Source organism: Rhinolophus ferrumequinum, chromosome 24 (assembly GCF_004115265.2).
Source record: "Rhinolophus ferrumequinum isolate MPI-CBG mRhiFer1 chromosome 24, mRhiFer1_v1.p, whole genome shotgun sequence".
NCBI classification, from domain to species: Eukaryota; Metazoa; Chordata; class Mammalia; order Chiroptera; family Rhinolophidae; genus Rhinolophus; species Rhinolophus ferrumequinum.
In genome coordinates, this window is record NC_046307.1 from 21,784,831 (window position 1) to 21,803,202 (window position 18,372).

General features: G+C 48.0%; 1 protein-coding gene across 1 annotated transcript in view; it reads left to right on the forward strand.

The window, feature by feature from the left end:
- Positions 1 to 18,372, forward strand: part of AFAP1L1 (actin filament associated protein 1 like 1) — a 58,112-nt gene that overhangs the window by 29,591 nt on the left and 10,149 nt on the right. The window contains exons 6-15 of the mRNA XM_033097021.1: positions 1,329 to 1,427; positions 2,071 to 2,285; positions 4,736 to 4,915; positions 6,857 to 6,949; positions 8,520 to 8,613; positions 8,851 to 9,003; positions 10,118 to 10,329; positions 11,877 to 12,022; positions 12,657 to 12,729; positions 14,883 to 14,994. Coding sequence (XP_032952912.1) covers positions 1,329 to 1,427; positions 2,071 to 2,285; positions 4,736 to 4,915; positions 6,857 to 6,949; positions 8,520 to 8,613; positions 8,851 to 9,003; positions 10,118 to 10,329; positions 11,877 to 12,022; positions 12,657 to 12,729; positions 14,883 to 14,994 — 1,377 coding nt within the window. The remainder of the gene's footprint in view (positions 1 to 1,328; positions 1,428 to 2,070; positions 2,286 to 4,735; positions 4,916 to 6,856; positions 6,950 to 8,519; positions 8,614 to 8,850; positions 9,004 to 10,117; positions 10,330 to 11,876; positions 12,023 to 12,656; positions 12,730 to 14,882; positions 14,995 to 18,372) is intronic.

Below are 18,372 nucleotides of genomic sequence, written 5' to 3' on the forward strand. Positions count from 1 at the left end.
ATATGCGAGCAAGTTGGACTGGGTGAAGGAAGGCTTCCTGGAGGGGGCATGTGTCTCTATCCCCTAAGCTGGCAACCTTGGTTTTCATCCAGGCTCTGTCACTAGCAAATTGTGTCTGGCCTCAGTTGCCCCATCTGTAAAATGAGGCTGACACCGACATCCCTGTATTATGGAAATCGAAGGAGACAATAATAATAATACTTGGCGTTTTTCTAGCACATTCTGTGCTGAGAGTTTATATGCATTATATCACTAATCCGAGGTAGGAACTGTTCATGTCACTTTAAGATGAAGAATCTGAAACTCAGAGAAACTGTTTTCTTTCCAAGGTCACTCAGCAAATGCTGGAGATAGATTTGAACCCAAAGCTGATCAAGCCCAAAGCATACACCCTTAGTCCACTGAACTTCAGAATATGCTCCAGAGACCAGCTACCTCAGAAGAAGCCTTAATTATTTTTTTAAAAATCCGATTCCTCGGAGTTCAGTTTATTTTCTATTTTTACATATGTGTTTAAATGTCCTATTAAATAGTTGGGTTTTTTCAATGCACATTCCTCAGCCCAGCCCACACCAGTGAATCAGAATCTCTGGGGATACAGCCCAGAGATCTGCATTTTAAAAAGACCCTTCGTAATTCTGATGCAGGATAAAATGTGAGATACCCCCAACCCCTGTAGTATGCCGCCCCCTAAATGGGAATGTGTTGTGAAAATTCAGGATAGGCAGCTGTTGTATTCACTTTTATTTGTGTTCTGATTACCTCCTCTAGTCCATTTCCTCCTTTGTAGTTGCAGAGGCTTAGGAGAAACACTTTGACAAACAGAAGGAGATGTATTAGGAATAAACAGAAAGGCCGAGGTAACAGAAAATGAGGCAGAGGCAGCGCAGGAAGGGGGTCTGAGCCCAGGTGCTGGGACCAAGCTGTGACCAAGACACACATCCACACACACCAATGCTCTGGGGACACTGAGGAGGGCTGATCACTGTCCGCCTGGGAAGGTCAGACGAAAAATCTCTGAGCTGGGTCTTGGAGGGTGAGTAGGAGTTCTCTGGGAGGAAATAAGAAGAGCAAAGGAATAGCGTGAACGAGGCCTAGACGTGTGACAGGGCCCATCAGGGCAGTTCCTGGTGACAGGAACACAGAGGGCATGTGGGGCACCAGAGCAGAAGAGATAAGAGGGAGACCCCACACCCTGACCAAGGTGCTGCAGGAGTGCCACCCTCTCTTCCCTGAGGAGGGCACGGTATGGCGGGTCTTCCCCAGCCCTGCCTCCGGGAGTCTGCCTGCATCTGTCCAGAGTGCGGCTCTTTCTGCCAAACCCACAGATGGCTGCAGCCCAGCCCACTCCATTGTGGACGGCTACTACGAGGATGCAGACAGCAGCTACCCTGCGACCACGATGAACGGGGAGCTGAAGAACTCCTGTAAGTGCCTAACGGGACTTCAGTCAGGTCCTGTCCTCGAAGGGCAGGCCTGGGCACACACGTGCCCACCAGCCCCTCACCCCGCAGGGTCACCATGGAGGCCCTGAAGCCCTTGTTCTCCGTGGGCCTGGGGTTCAGGAGTCAGGAGTTCCTGACAGAGCCCTTGCCCTGACTCGTGGTGACTGACCTTAGATAGTTGTTTATTCTCGTTGAGCCTTGTTTCCTTATGTATAAAATGGGGATTTGCTGGAGTGCTGTGAGAGTGACCTGAGACAATGGATGTAAACACACTGGGACAGTGACAGTCGCTGATGTTTACTGAACACTCACTGAGTGCCAGACACTTGGCTAAACACTCTGCATCACTGATCCTTACAACAGCCCGATTAGGTAGATACTATTATTCATTATGCTCATTTCCTAGATGAGGAAACTGAAGCTCAGAGGAGTGAAGTCACCAAGGTCACAAAGCTAGTGGGAAATCTGTGACACACAGCACCCATGTGGGGGTTTAGTCCTCTCCACGATCACGCCTCACCCCTTCATGGTCCAGGGAGCCCAGAGCAGGGATGCCTGCAGAGGAGGGAGGAGGTGCCCCCTGGGTAACGGCACAGTGGTGGGTCCTTTCCCATGGCGCCTGCAGACAATGACTCTGACGCAATGAGCAGCTCCTATGAGTCCTACGACGAGGAGGAGGAGGAAGAAGGGAAGGGGCTGCGGCCCAGGCACCAGTGGCCCTCAGAGGAGGCCTCCATGCACCTGGTGAGGGACTGCAGGATATGTGCCTTCCTGCTGCGGAAAAAGCGCTTCGGGCAGTGGGCCAAGCAGCTGACCGTCATCAAGGAGGACCAGCTCCTGGTGAGTGGGTGCGGCCATGTTCCTCTTGGCCTCACGTGGACTTGTGTGTGTGTGTGTGTGTGTGCAGGCATGTCTGCGTCAGTTCCTCTGGGCTTGCTTTGTGCACAGAGGCTCAAAGTCTCTGCTTTGAAGATCGGTGCTCTCCCACTTAGAGCATAATCTAAAAAAAAAAAAACCTTGAAGACCTGATATAGACTTTACCAAGTTTTTGTTTTGCCAAAGATAAATTTATCACCTTAAAACAATGTTTATTGTTTTTCATTATGCAAGTAAATGTGTTTACTTAAAAAACTAGAGAAAAACAAAATGAAAAATGATTTTTAAAAACACCACCTATAATCCCACTGACCAAGAGCTAACAACTATTAAGTTTTAATAGACATACGCGTATTTCTACCCTCATTTCCATACATCTGTCTTTTCCAAAACTAAGCCCACTCAGCACTTGCTTTCTTAAAGCTTTTTTTCTTCAATTCACCATCTCTCATCACTATTATTTCATTAAAAAAATGTAGCCTTAATTCCAAAGTAGGAGGATGGACATAATTTCAGAAAAAAATAAGAGCTCTTTACCCAGAAATCTATGACAAGGCTTGCCTAACATATATCCATTTGAAACATGACCTTTTCTCACCCTGGAGCAGTGAAAAGCTAATCCCAGGCCAGAATGAGTCCAGGGGCATGACTTACTCTTCCCACTCTTTATGCCCTCTGTTATTCTCGACTTACCGTACTGGCGAGGACCCCCAGCACAATGTAGACAGAAGTGGTAAGAGCAGCCATCCTTGTCTCGGTCCAGAACTCAAAGGGAAAGTTTCAGTGCTTCCCCATTAAGGCTGATATTTGCTGTGGATTATTTGTAGATGCTCCTGATCACATTAAGGAGGTCCCCTTCTATTCCTAGTTTGCTAAGAGTCTATGTTACAAATGCGAGGCGATCTAAAATACAGTGAATGATTAATTTAAAAAACTATCACAGTAAAAAACACATTGCCATGAATCTCCCTCAGAATACTCCCCCTTGCCTCGAACACACTTATCCCATTGTTCTTGCCACTTTCTGAAGTGGTTCTGGAAGTCCTCTTTCCTGAGTGTCTTTAGTTGATCTTCCACCATGACAATGCTCCATGTCACACATTGCTCTGATATGGCAATTTCAGTCAAATAAAAGCATTATGGCATGTCCTCATCCACCTTATTCACTGGATCTGGCACCGTGCAACTTCTGGCTCTTCCCCAAAGTCAAAATGACCAAGAAAGGTAAATGTTTTGAATCGATTCAGGACATTGCAGCAGCCACAACAGCGTAACTAAAGATACTCACAAAAGAGGACTTCCAGAACTGCTTCAGAAAGTGGCAAGAAGAATAGGATAAGTGTGTTTGAAGTGAGGGGGAATAGTTTGAGGGGATTAATGACAATGTTTCTTTTACTGTAATAATTTTTTTTGTTTAAACATTCACAATACTTTTGATCACACCTTGTAGGTGCAGAATTTTATCAAATACTTTTTCTGCTTCTATTGAAATAAGTGGTTTGTCTCCTTTTTTTCTGTTATCCTGTTTCCCCGAAAACAAGACCTAGCCGGACAATCAGCTATAATGTATCTTTTGGAGCAAAAATTAATATAAAACCTGGTATTATATTACAGTATAGTATAGTATATAAGACCCGGTCTTATTTTACTATAATTTATTTTTGCTCCAAAAGATGCACTGGAGCTGATTGTCCAGCTAGGTCTTATTTTCGGGGAAACACAGTAGTCTGATGAATGACGTGGTTGGTTTTGAATGCTAACCCCTTCTTACATTCCTAGAACAAACACCACTTGGTCTGATGCACTATGCTTTACGTGTCTGGATTCTATGCGTTAGTATTTTGTTTAGGGCCTTTGCAACTGTTATAAGAGAGATTAGCCTATAAATTTCCTTTTTTGTAATGTCATTGTCAGTTTCTGGTCTCAAGGTAATGCTGGCCTCAAGTGAGAATCATTATTGATAAACTATTGACTTCCCAAGCCCAGCCCTCTGTCTCTGCTTGAATTCTCACTCCCACCTTCCTGCCCAGTAGCCCGTTAGCAGCAGGGAGCTGACTTCCTCCCAAGCCAGCCTGTTTCTTCTCTTTAAGAGTTCTTCACAGTAGAATGGCTCTCTAGACTGGAACAGTCTTCCTCGTGTTGTGCTAAAATCTACCTTTTCCTAATAGGTAGTTGTGCCCCCCAGGGCACCTCAGTAACGCTGGAGATCTGAAGATTACTCAAAGATACCCCCTCCCAGGCTTCTCTTCTCTGGGGTGAACAGCCACAGCGCCTGTCTTCGTGCGGTGCCCACAGTTGAGCTGGGTGGGGGAGGTCTCTGTGGGATAAGTCGAGCTCCCCCAAGCCTTTGTGCAAAGGTGTCCCCTCCTCACCCTCCATTCCAGGAAGCCCTGACCTCTTGTCTCCCTCCCCAGTGTTATAAAAGCTCCAAGGACCGGCAGCCACACCTGAGGCTGCTGCTGGATGTCTGCAACGTCACCTACGTGCCCAAGGACAGCCGGCACAAGAGGCATGAGTTGCGCTTCTCCCAGGGGGCTACCGAGGTCTTGGTGCTAGCACTGCAGAGCCGGGAGCAGGCGGAGGAGTGGCTGAAGGTACAGGGGCTGAGCTCGCCTTGCGCCTGCCCGCCCTTCCTCCCTTTCCCGGGCCCAGCACGAAGTGGGGTGGGCTTCTGTCCCTGGAAGAATAGGCTTTGTTCAAGGGAGTGGGATCAAGGCCTGTGCATGGCTAAGGCTTATGTGTGGAAATGGGCCTCGGACATCTCCAGGAGACAGACAGACCTCAGGCTGGGGGCCTCTGTACCTCCTCATTATTTGAATCTCCTTTCTAACACCCCTACTGTGGGCTTGTCCAGCCTGCATCTGTACACCGCTTAGAAAGGGGAGCTTAATATCTACCAAGGAAGCTGATTTTATCATGAGATAAGCTAATCCTTTTTTTTTTCATTTGAAAAAGGAAAAATCCTTCCTTATAACATCCACCCGTGGTCGAACTTCTGCATCTTGAAGCTACACAGCACAGTTAGTTACTGCATATTGAACGCTTACTTTGTGCCATGCATTGTGCTAAGAGGTTACGTATATGACCTCATTTACTCTTCGCAATGGGACCATTATTGTTCCCGTTTTACAGATGAGGAAACTGAGGCACAGAGAACATATGTGACTTGCCAAAGGTCATATAACCAACTGATTGGAGCCAGGATTAGAGGCTAATAAGGAAATCTACTCCAAAAGCCGTAGGCAGGGTGGCATAATGAAAATGAGGGAGGCCTTTGGTGAAATAGACTTGAGTTTAAGTCCCAGGCCTAAATGGCTGTGTAACCTTCTGCGAATGATTTTGCCTCTCTGTGTCTGTTTCCTCCTCTATAAAATGCTTCTTGTCAGGATTCTAGAGACAGTGGACATAGTGCCTGCCAGGCATAAGTGCTTAGTAGTCATCAGTGATTACTGTGCAATGACGGTGAAGCCCCACCTCCAATCCCTTATAGGGGCCCTCCAGCCCTGCACCCCGCCTCTATTTCACTGTGATACCTTTCTCTCTCCAACTATGGTCTTCCTGCTGGAACAAAGAAACCAAGCCTCTCCCTCTCCATCCTCCCTCCCTTCCTGTGATAACCAGCTCTCCCACTGGAATGTTTAGGGTTCTCATTACTGCCTTTGTCTCAGGAAGGGAAGGAAGGGAGAAAACCTGCCTGCTGGGGAGCCTCTGTCCTTGAAGGGGCCAGGTGGGTCTGAGAACGGAACCCTAGACCCTGCGTTAAGAGGCCTGTCCTGACATCCAGTCCCGGGAGGCCATTAGCCCAGAGGTTAAGGGCCAGCAACCATGGCCCCGCCTCCTGGAGCCTCACCATCCTAATCTGTGACTTAGGGACCACAGTCACCCCTGCCCCACAAGGTTGCTGTGGGGATACAATAGGATATTCCATGGAAAGCCACCTGACAGGTGAACCACAAATGGTGGCTGTTGTTATTTCGTGATCTGGATGCTTATGCTGTGTGACCTTGGATGAGTGAGCTAATGCCTTGGAGTCTCAGTTTTCACATCTCTGAAATGGACGGGATAAACCTGGCTGCCCCACAGGCTGTTGTAAAGGCCCGATACAGTCATAGAAGCGAGTGGCTCACCCCTGTGCAGGGTGTCCCAGTTTACGTGGCCCTTCATCCCTATCATCTCATTGGTCCTCAGACAACCCACTAAAGTTATAGCCCATGTTACAGACGGGGAAATTGAGGCCCAGAGGAGGGAAGTGGCTTTCCTCAAGGCCACACAACTAATCAGCAATGGAGCCAGGTCTAGAAGCCAAGCCTCGTGGTTCCCAGCCCCAGATCTTTTCAATTCAAGGGCCTACAAGAGAAAGCCTTTTTTAAATGCAGTTGTGCCCCACACACGTGGCAGGCGGCCACGTGAAGCCATGTCTTCCGTCCAGTGGTCCTAACCCCTCTGCTCAGTGGCCCTGATGGCACAGACCACTCTTCCCTCTGCATCCACAGCGTCCTTGCCCACCTGCTCACACCTGTGCATGCTCTCCACAGGTCATCCGAGAGGTCAGCAAGCCCATCACGGGGGCCGAGGGGACGGACATGCCCAGATCCCCAGTCCTCCTGTGCAAACTGGACCTGGACAAGGTACATCTGTCTCCATGAGGTCTCCCTGGGCCAGGCAGCAGGGACTCAGCACAGGCTCTGCCCTGGGTGGGGGCTGGGGGTCTCAGACTGGTGGTGAATTGGGCACACGCAGTGGTGTCACATAAGCCATGAGTGGCCAGCACAGAGTTAGTTGGCACAGCAGTAGGTGCTGAATACATTTCTGCTGAAATGAATGAATGCCCGTGTCCACGGTGCAGTACAAGCCAGAATTGGTCATGAATAACCCTGCCAGGTCAGGAGTGGTCCTGTTCGAATGGAGCCATGAAAATTAAATTGCATTTGTCAATCAGAAAAGGAGAGCGCCCCACTGGGACATGAGCGAAGCACTCATTTAGCAGTTGGTCAGGCCCTCGGCAGGCATGTGCTACGCTTTGCCTGGTGCTGTGGGTGAGATGGGGACGCAGCCCCAAATCCTAGGGCAGGTCTGAGAGTCCCAGACATGGGCTCTGCATGATATAATAAGGCTGGCATTACAGAATACGACCGTGTGGCCAGCATTGTTTTAAGTGCTTCACAGGTCTTTACCTGATTTAATTTCTACAACTCTGATGAATTACATTTTCAGATGAGGAAGCCAGGCACAGAGAGATTTACAAAGTCACGTAGTTAATAAGAAACAGAGTTAGGATTTACATCGGGCAGCCTGACTCTCAATGACTTTGCAACCTGGCCCCTCAAGGAGCATCCTGAGCTCCACTCAAGGAGTAGTGAGTGAGCATCAAGCGCTGCGCTGGGCCCCGGGTGTGATCTTAACACAAACAGATGTGCGCCGCCCACAGCTTAGCTCCCTAAAGGGAGAGGGCAGCGCACGATGCAGATGCTAGAAATGACAGTCCGCTGCCTACGTAATTCCACGTGGGCTCCCTGGGGCCTCACGGCGGCCCACTGAAAAGAGTGGGATTCCGAAGAGAAAACCGAGCGTTGGGGAGATGAAAGGATTCTCCCACATTCCCGCAGTCACAGCAGCGAGCCCCTCGCCCTTGGGCAGTGTGTCCCAGTCCCATCCGACTACTCCGCGCCACCTCCCACAGTACCTAGCAGGCACTTAATTGACCTGGGACGACTATTTTGAAAAGGCCAACTCCTCTCTTTTTCTCCATCCTCAGTATCATCCTGGTTCATCTCCTTTCTGAGTCCCGTCTTGCCCAGGATGACACTCTCTTAAGTAGGTCCTTTGCTTCCAGTCTCGCTCCCTCCTGTCTGCCGTCCATGGTGCCACTGGAGGCACCTCCCTAAACTGGTTGCAGAACAGCAGTTTCCCACTGACTATCTTCCCAGCTCCCTGTCGCATGCTGAATCTGGTCCGAACTACTACGACATTTATCTCAATGTGTGATAATTAATTGCCTCGCTCTCTAAATCGACTGTATCTCGGAGATACAACCATCCTAAGTCATCTTTGCCCCCCCCCGCCCCCATACCTGGTACTTAATAGTTGCTGACAAACATTTGTTAGCTAGTCCTCGTGTGCAAGGGTCAGGGGGAGACTGAACCAACAAAGGGGACTTCTGAGCGTGCCCTCTGATGTGACTGCCTGTGTTCCCCCCAGAGACTGTCCCAAGAGAAGCAGACCTCAGATTCCCACAGCCTGGGCATGGGCGACAGCTGTTCCACCCTTGGCCGCCGGGAGACCTGCGAACAGGGTAGGAGCCGCTGGGGGCTCAGGCAAAGGATGCCAGAGCGGGGACGGGCCTTGCTTGGCACAGGCCCACAGGCACGCAGTGCAGAGCAGGTCCTGAGGGAAGTGATGTGGCCCATCCACCCCTGGAGCTGCAGGCCAGGCCTGTGTGCAGGCTGAAAGGACCAGTGGGAGGGCGAGGAACGGGTGCGTCTGGGCCTCGGGGCTCCCTCCCCTCCCTGACCCATCTCTGCAACCACAGGCAAAGGGAAGAAGAGCAGCCTGGCAGAGCTGAAGGGTTCGATGAGCAGGGCTGCAGGCCGCAAGATCACCCGTATCATCAGCTTCTCCAAGAGGAAGGCGCTGGCGGACGACCTGCAAACGGCCTCCACCGAGGAGGAGGTCCCGTGCTGTGGTGGGTACCCGGCAGGCACAGGAGGAGAACTCAGACCCTGTTGACGGGGGACCCCTAGGGCCAAGCCAGGAGACTCTGCAGGCCCATCCCCTGGCCCCCGGCCTCCCACTGGATAGCCAACCCCCATGCCATCAACAACCCATGCCCTTCCGTCACTTCTCTAAGGCCCCCAGGCTCAGCAGAAGGAAAAGCCAACTGACTCCCATATTTCTGTGCTTCCTATGACCCTAACCTCAACCCCACTTGTCTCTCAGCCTCAATCTCTTCACTATGATGAGAGAAGGGTATCTTATTTCCCAGCATACATCAGGTCAGGTGTGGAACGTACCAGCCAGTCTTATAAGGAAATTTATTGTATAAAAATATTTAAGTACTTTTCATTATAAATGCATTCAATGCGAGTTAAAAGTGGTTTGGAAGGGAAAAGATATTATTCTGTTCATTTAAATGCGTGTTCCATGTACTGGAATTCAACAGATAATCATATATTTTAGATATGCAGTAATGCTCTCACCCTGAAAGAATATTATAAAGGCACATGGCTATACAGAAATGTTTTATAAGCAGTGGATCAGGTCTTATTATGGCAAAAAATAAATTTAAATCTAAAATGGTAAGAGGGAATCTGAACCCACCAGTCATCAGAATGGACCTCCCGCATTTTATCGCTCCCTCTCCTGGTCGGATGACATTGTTCCTACATGCCGCCACCAGATGTCAGCAGCATCCATTACCTTCTGACTTTCAGTAAGACTTTGGTATTTTAAGGAGAAGAAAGGCGAAAGCCATGAGGGAGAGTTGCGTCTTTTATTCATTCTATATAGTAGTTCCTGCCCTTTTCATCAAGCTTGGTATGGTCCAAAGGCTGTGTGCGATGTAGAAATGTGATTATCAGTCCCCATTTCATTGATAGGAAACTGAAACTTAGAGAGAGAAGAGGATGGCTGAGCTCACAGGCCAGGAAAGAGCTGGTCCGGGGCCCACAGGCCTTGTCTAGCTAGACAGGAGCTTTGTTCCTGGGTATAGACCCATGCACCCCAACTCGCATCCGCCACCTGGGGTTTCCTCAGGGCTGGGCTGCCGGGAAATCACGTTGCTGGTCTGCCCCTCCCAGGCTATCTGAACGTGCTGGTGAACCACAGCTGGAAGGAACGCTGGTGCCGCCTGAAGTGCAACACTCTATATTTCCACAAGGACCGCACAGACCTCAAAACCCACGTGAATGCCATTGCCCTCCGAGGCTGTGAGGTGGTCCCAGGCTTTGGGCCCAGACACCCCTTTGCCTTCAGGATCCTGCGCAACCGGCAGGAGGTTGCCATCTTGGAGGTGAGAGGAGAGAATCCAGGTTATCCTTGGCGGAGCTCTGGCCCGGATGTTGGCTTTTGTCTTAGGGGCCTTGCTACTGACAATACAGGGACTGAGAAAGAAGGGAAAGTAAGCCAACTGCTGCCGAGTGATGTAGGATTGCCAGTTAAAATACAGACCACCCACTTAAATTTGAATTTCAGATAAAAACAAATAATGCTTTTAATACAAGTATGTCCCATGCAACATGTGGGACATATCTATGCTAGAAAATGTTTTATTGTCTATCTGAAATTCAGATGTAACAGAGCATTCTGCTTTTTATTTGCTATGTCTGGCAACCCTAGAGCCAGGTTTATTTATTTTTCTCCCTTATCTTAAAATCCAAAGCCTGAAGGTGTCCAGTCTAATCTAACCCAGACCTGATTCTAAAACCTCCTCTACCCTTCCCACCAGTGGCCGTCCACCTCAAATAAACCACTGCCCTTCAATGTAGCCGGCTCCTTCCACTGAGCAACTCAAATTTTTAGAAAAACTTTCTCTATGTTGAGATGAAATCTTTGAAGCTGGTAAGCCTGTTCTGCATACCTTTGTTTCTCCAGAAGCCAGTATGATGTCCAGCACAGACTAAGGGCTCACTTAACATTTGTCGAAGAAATGGCTGAATGAATATGTGACTTCATTTCAACCATTCATTGTCAGCCCTACATGGTGGCGCATGCCGTCCTCTCTGAGATCATACAGAATACGCTGAATGTCTCTTCAACATGTCAATCCCTTGGCTATTAGACTTTACAATGTTAACTCCGGAAGAAAACCTAAACAACTACCCCCTCACATTACAGATAAGGAAACTGAGGCCAGGGCAGTCAAGTGCTTTGTTCAAAGCTCCACAGAGGGGTCGGTGGCCTCTTGGTCTTACCCTTAAACTAAAACCCAGCCTCTTGGTCTTGTTTTCTTTGACCAGTACCCACTGCCTCTCTCGGTTCTTAAATTTCAAGAAATATTAACCCCAGTAACTCACTTTTATTTTTGATAGTTTTAGATGGGTCTATTACTTCTCTTAAATTACACACAGAGCTTTCTGGCAAAAAGTATACTGCCTTTATTCAAGTTTAGCATTTGCAGGCTAAGTTTGATTTTCTACTAATGCTCTTTAAATGACAACTAACATAAGCATGTTTAGTTGACCAACAATTTCTTGGAGATTTTCCTACAAAAAATACTATAAATAATTAGCAATTATAATACAAGAAAAAATTATTGAGTTATGCGAGAAATAGCCTCCTCTCCTAAAAAGTACATATTTTTGAAGAGTTTTCAGGGAACACCCAAACGTTGTTTTCACACCTGAGGTTCAGGAAGGCTGTGATGACAGTGAGCAGAGACCTGAATAGAGGGGAGTGGCAGCCACGTGGGTTTCTGGATGTGTATTCGTGTTCCCTGTGGATCCCTAAGTATTGGCTCCACAACGGGTCCCACATGAATACGGGTTTGGCTGAAGGAGGCAGGTAGCCAGACGCCCCGACAGTGCCAAAGTGAAATGGCTTGTGCCTTCTTTCCGTCAGGCAAGCTGCTCAGAGGACATGGGCCGCTGGCTTGGGCTGCTGTTGGTAGAGATGGGCTCCAAAGTCACCCCCGAGGCGCTGCACTATGACTACGTGGACGTGGAGACCTTAACCAGCATCGTCAGTGCGGGGCGCAACTCCTTCCTGTAAGAGTCGGCTGCCCAGGACCTTCCTGCCTCAGCTCCCTCTCAGAGTCTGAGTCTGAGCAATGGGAGGGACGGGAGGAAGGGCTGCGGAGGCCTCTACCCACTCCGGAGGTCAGAGTGCGCGCCTTCCTCTTCCCGCTGGCAGGAGTGAGCTGTCTAAAGGAGGTAGCCCAGACCAGGGTCAGGGGAAGCTGTGGGTGAAAGGAGCAAACGTGGAGCAGCCTTTTTGCACAGTTTTTTTTGCCCTGGGTTTTGCTCTCATGCTCCGGGACCTTGAGTATCTCAGTGGATACAGAGCTGGTTTGTGGAGTTCAGCACTCGAAGAGCTGGGTTCTAGTCACGGCTCTTTCACCACCAACAACCTGGGCTGGGTGCTTGCCAGCTGGGAGCCTCTGTTTTCTCACGTATAACATGGAGGTGATGAATGACCTGTTTCCTGGCTTGCTGTGAGAATCACATGGGTCCCTGCCTAGAAAACCCTTAACACAGCAATGGCCCAGTGTTGCCCGGAACAGTTGCTATTACTAAGCTTCCAACGTGCATTATGAACTGCTGCCAGAATCCGATAAGAAACTGGACAGGAAAGCACTGTAAGCTGCAAAGTGGCATCATCATTGTACCTTGTATTTTCCAGATATGCAAGATCCTACCAGGATCAGTGGCCTGAGCCCCGTGTCTACGATGATGTTCCTTATGAAAAGATGCAGGTATGGTCTCTTGGCACTGCCCAGGAAAGTGGCAAAGGCCCCTTCTTAGCTCGCCCTCTCTGTCTCCCTCGCTACAGTCATGCACCGTTTAACAGCAGGAATACGCTCTGAGAAATGCGCCGTTGGGTGCACTTACACAAACCTGGATGCTACAGCCTACCACACACCTGGCTGTATGGTGTAGTTATTGATCCTAGGCTACACACCTGTGCAACATGTTAATGTACAAAACGACACGACATTACATCAAGCACAAGAGAAAATGATGCAACCAAGAGATGCAGTAAACACGAGATGTATGAGGCTGCTGCCGGTGTAACACGGAGACCAGTTTTACAGCAAACTTTTTCTTATAAGTAGGAGTACACTCGAAAAGAATGATAGAAAGTATAGTAATAGCATCATATAGTAAGTATAGTATAGTATAGTATATATATAAACAAGCAACAGTCGATTATTGTCAAGTACGATGTACAGTACATAATTGTACGTGCTGTACTTTTATACGACCGGAAGTGCAGCAGGTTTGTTCACACCAGCATCACCACAGAACCGTGAGTAATGCGTCACTCTACAACATTAAGACAGCTACGACACCACTAGGCGATAGGAATTTCTCAGCTCCGTTATCATCTTAGGGGCCACTGGTGTACATGCCTTGACAGAAACATCACTACGGAGCACACGACTCTCCTCCTCTTTCCCTTTGCCTCAGAGAGCTCATTCTCATTTAACCAGCAGCTGGAAGGGGAGGGAGGACCCTTCTTCTCACAGACTGTGGCATAGGAGGTTGACCGGTACAGCAGAAAGCTCCCAGATTAGGAAGCAGAAGGGCTCCGTAAACAGCAAAGCACTGTTCCAGTGGGAGCAAGACACTGGATTCTGCACCCATTGGAGGCTCTGTGAATTAATGCTGCTGATTCAGTGGTATCTTGGGGTTTCAGAGGGGACACTGACAGAAGGCCGCCCCCAGAGGCCTTCACCTGGTGGCATCTACAGTCAGGACTTCATCTCCTAGGACACAGTCTCCCTGTCGTGCACACGAAACCAAGGAGAGGCCAGCTCATGAATTTACAGTGAAACCTCTATAGCTATCCCACAACCTGGACTGCTCCTGGCATGTCCTATGCCTTCTCCTCCCACAGGAGAGCCAGAGAACCACCCTGGGATCAGACATTGGTGGGTGAGTCAGGCCTCACAACCAGAGGACAGAGAGAGGGGATCAAGCTGCCAAGGAAAGCCTGCCTTGAACAGCGCTAGATGATATTCTGAGCTTGTACCTCTAGGACCCCCTTTTAGAAAGTTCCCCAGCCATCCTTCTTCTGTTTACATGGTCTTTCTTCAGACACAGATGAACCCGTGGATGCAGCTTGAGATCTTGCTCAATTGCAGAGTTTACTAGCAAGACAACTTAGTACTTACGGACGCAAACTTTGGACTCAGAGCTCAGTCTGAGCTACCTTGGGCTTCACTTCTCTGGTCCTCACTTCCTGTCTTCAGATGGATATGTTAAAACCTACCTGGTTGGGCTACTGCAAGAACTACATGAAATATTTTATGGAAGGAACTTAGCACAGGGCCTGGACATTGGAAGGTCGCACATAGAAAAGTACGAGTACATCGTACTGCTCTTATTAATATAATTATTATATAACATTATTATCATATTCCACTCACAGTTTTCTGACCTTTGACAGGATTTTGAGTGTTCTTAATACTCTCCATGCACAAATGCATAGGAAGTCTAAAGTATGTAACTTCTACCATTGGCTGATCTCATTCACAACTTTTTTTTTTTTAAACAATTCAGAAATGTGAAAGATACTTTGAAATGAGGCGAGGACAGACATATCTATGACAAATCAAGTTTGGTCACCCACAATCTTTTACGACGTCTTAATTTTCCTCTTAGCAAATATTCCAATTTAGGGTTGCCTTCTGCTGCCCCCCACAGGAAGGTATGAGGATCAAATGATAATACTGCTAGTGAAAATGATATATAAACTCTTGAGTGCTGCGCCAGTCTAAAAATATAAGGCCCGTCTCTCAGAGGCCCCACAGCACTCACCCACCAGCACAGACCAGAATACACTGCTGCACTGATAACTCTGAGCCTACCTGCACTTCATCTCCTTCCTCCGTCTCCCACCCAGGACGAGGAGCCGGAACGTCCCACGGGGGCCCAGGTGAAGCGCCACGCCTCCTCCTGCAGTGAGAAGTCCCACCGAGTAGATCCGCAGGTCAAAGTCAAGCGCCATGCCTCCAGTGAGTTCTGTGTGGGAGGAAGGAAGAGAAGGAAACAGTCCATTAGGGGAGGGAGGCCCAAAAGCAGATTCTTCCAGGGATCAGGCAGGTAAATAAATGGGTGAAGTGAGGGGTAAGAAAATACTCTCCCAGGAGAAAAATAACATCATGGGCACCCTGATAAAGGGCAGCTGGCATGTGGCCTCCGAGGACAAACGACAGGAGTGGGGGTGGGAGACGGTAGGAAGCTGCGTGCTTAGGCTCCCACTTGGAGGAATGGCCACTGCTCAGCTCCACTGATGGCCCCCACACTGCAGTGCCCGCCCACATTTGCCACCTATTCAAGAGAGACCAGAATTCCAGATTTTATATGAAATCTACTTAAGTGTTTAATATTAGCAACTAATTTTTTAAAAATTTAAGGCCAAATACACATACATATATACGTACATACACATGTATTTAAATATTTATAAAGTTCACCCTCAAGCTGTGTCTGTTCCAGTGGCTAACAATTTATCATTTCTGATCTGGGGTAGTAAGTGGAAAACTGAACACCTCCACATACCCTTGAGCTGCCACCAAAAGTGTGTGGCTCACCTCTCTGTCCCAGCCCAAGCTCTGCCTACCAGGGGGCTTAGTTAATTGCCTGATGGCCACACGGCACAATAATGACTAAGTATGCCAGGCAACTCTCTGGTAAGTTCTGTTCGATTTCCAATGCTAATCTCTGCTCCTGTGTGATTTATCTTTATGAGCAAGCCAGCTTCCTGTCAACAGCATGTTCCAAGAGTTTTATTTGTGGTTGTACATTTCTTCCCCTTGCATCTGACCAAAGTCAAATTCTATTCTTTGCTTTTGGAAGATTTATTTTTTAAAATACTTTTTAAAATTATAGCTCTATTTCATCAGTATAGATAATCTCTTCTGGGGGTCAGGAGACCTATGTTCCATTCCTAACTTGATCAGTAAATTACTACGTATCTTTGGAGAAGTCCCTTCCCCTTTCTGCATCTGAGTTTTCCCTCTGAACAATTAGAGGATTGTTGTGTAACACTCCTTACGCTCTACTCTCAAGGGCACTGGAAATACAGGGCCTTATGGAATGCCCATTTTAAAGTGGAAAACAAAACTGAAAGACGCATGTAAGATTCAAGAAATCACAAAATGTGTTTTTAAAAAGCCTAACAAAGATAACAAAAACAGCCTATTTTCTTCAAATCAAATCTTATGCTGAAGCCCAGTTATAAAAGATATAAAAGTGGAGCTTCTCTGGTTGGAGTCAGGAGACCCACCTGACCTACACGTTGCCCCACAGAACAGGAACCTGTTAGCCGTCCCTGTGAAATCGCAGGGCTCCTCACAGCTGGAAACCACAGATCTCTTCCAACCACGTTTTTCAGAGGAATAAACTGAAGAAAATAAAAGGGAAGGGTCTTCCCCATGATCATGTATGAATTACCTACTGCTATCTAATAAATGACCCAACATTGAATAGCTCAAAAAGAAGTGTGTGTTATGTCACAGACTGTATAGGGCAGGAATCCTGGAGCAGTCAGTTAGGTAGTTCTGGCTGGTAGAACTCTAGGAAGGTAGCAGTCAAGATGGCACAGTCATCTGAAGTCATCTGAAGGCGTACCATGCTGGAGGATCGGCCCACAGGCCTGACAAGTCTGCGCTGCTTGTGGAAGCCTCAGTTCCTTGCCAAGGGGACCACTCCATTGGACTGCTTGTCCTCATGACAAGACAGCTGGCTTCCCCCAGAGCAAGTGACCCAGGAGGGAGGAACAGGGCAGAAGCTGCAATGTTTTTGTAATCTAGCTTTGAAAGTTACACTCTGTCATTTCTGCCGTATCCTAATGGTTACACAGGTCAGCCTGATCTAGTGTAGGAGGAGACTACAAAAGGACCTAAATACCGGAAACTAAAAATCGTGGGAGCCAAGCAGATGGCTGAGAAAAATGGTGGCGTAAGAAGCTCCACAGTCCCACTCCCCAGCAAAACTACCATAACTGGTGACTGTTACTAAAACAAACAATCATCTAAAGACTCTGGAAAATTTCTAGGGCATACAGCAAATGAAGAAAGACTTATTCTAGAAAATGTGCTAAATTTTAGTAAGAACAGTGACTTTGTGGTGTGTGAGCCACAACCCACTCCTTTACTCTTCACCCCGCTCAGTGGACAGAATCTCCACTCCAGGTAGGTGTGGACAGGAAAACAGGGCTCCCTTTCCGCCCAGCTACCAGTCAATGGCTGTGGTATGTCCCCAGTGAGGGCAGGCCAAGAATATGGAGGCTCCAGTTGCCCTCACCTCAGCTCACTCATAAAACACAGGTTCCATGCTAGGAGAAGCAAATCAAGAAGACCAGAGGTCACCCCCATGCAGCACCCTGCTCGTAAAGCAGAACTGTCACTCCAAGAGAAGAGGGCCGTTGTTTCTACCCCTAGATCCAGAGCAGTGCCTCAGAGATTTTGCCCAGGGTGAAAGGCAGGCCATAGAACAGAGAACACCAACATTCTCCCTCGGAAGAACTAACTTTAGTTGGAACAGAATGTGGGGCAGTTCAAGCCTTGGGTACTTTCAAAAACAATGGAGATTTGGTGGTAACCATGGTAACCAAGGAGGCTAGTATTCCCACAAGCAAACTAAACCATAGGTCAGCTAATTCATGAGAGAGAACCAGGGAAACAGACAACTAAGAACAGCCCTCCTGGGGTCAGAACAAGACTGACCACAGAAGACTGGCCTCAGAAATTACCCCATAAAGGGGCTGAATTAATTTGATCAGACCCTGGAGTGACGGGTACTGCAGGGCATTGTCAAAAACAACAGAGCAATCCAGACAGAGGAGACTAACAGCTCTGAGTGATACCCACAGAGGCAGACAGTTGAACAGAGAGATCAGGGACAGAGTCCGAATCCTGTTAAGACCACTGTCCTCTCAGGGTGACTATACACAGGCCCAAGGTTGCACCACTAAGAAGCAACATCAGAAGCTTCACACTATAGGGGGAAATGGACTTCACTGAACAAGCCAGCTAAGTCACTAAACAAACAACCCAGGGGGCGGGGGATCAGTATCCAGAGATGCTACAATGCATTTATATAAAATGTCTCATTTTCAAGCAAAAAATATCAAACAGGAAAGTGTGAGCCATACAGACAGAAAAAAAAGAATAAAGAAAAATAAACAGAGCCTCAGAGAAATATAGGACACTGGTAGCGTAGCGCAGTAACATGTGTACAAATGGAGTACCAGGAGAGGACAAAAAGAAGCGTAAAAATATGAAAAGACATAATGGCTGAACACTTGCCAAATGTATTGAAAAATATTAATTTATACAACCAGGATACCGGTGAAGTTCAAGTAGGATGAAAGCAAAGAGATCCACAAA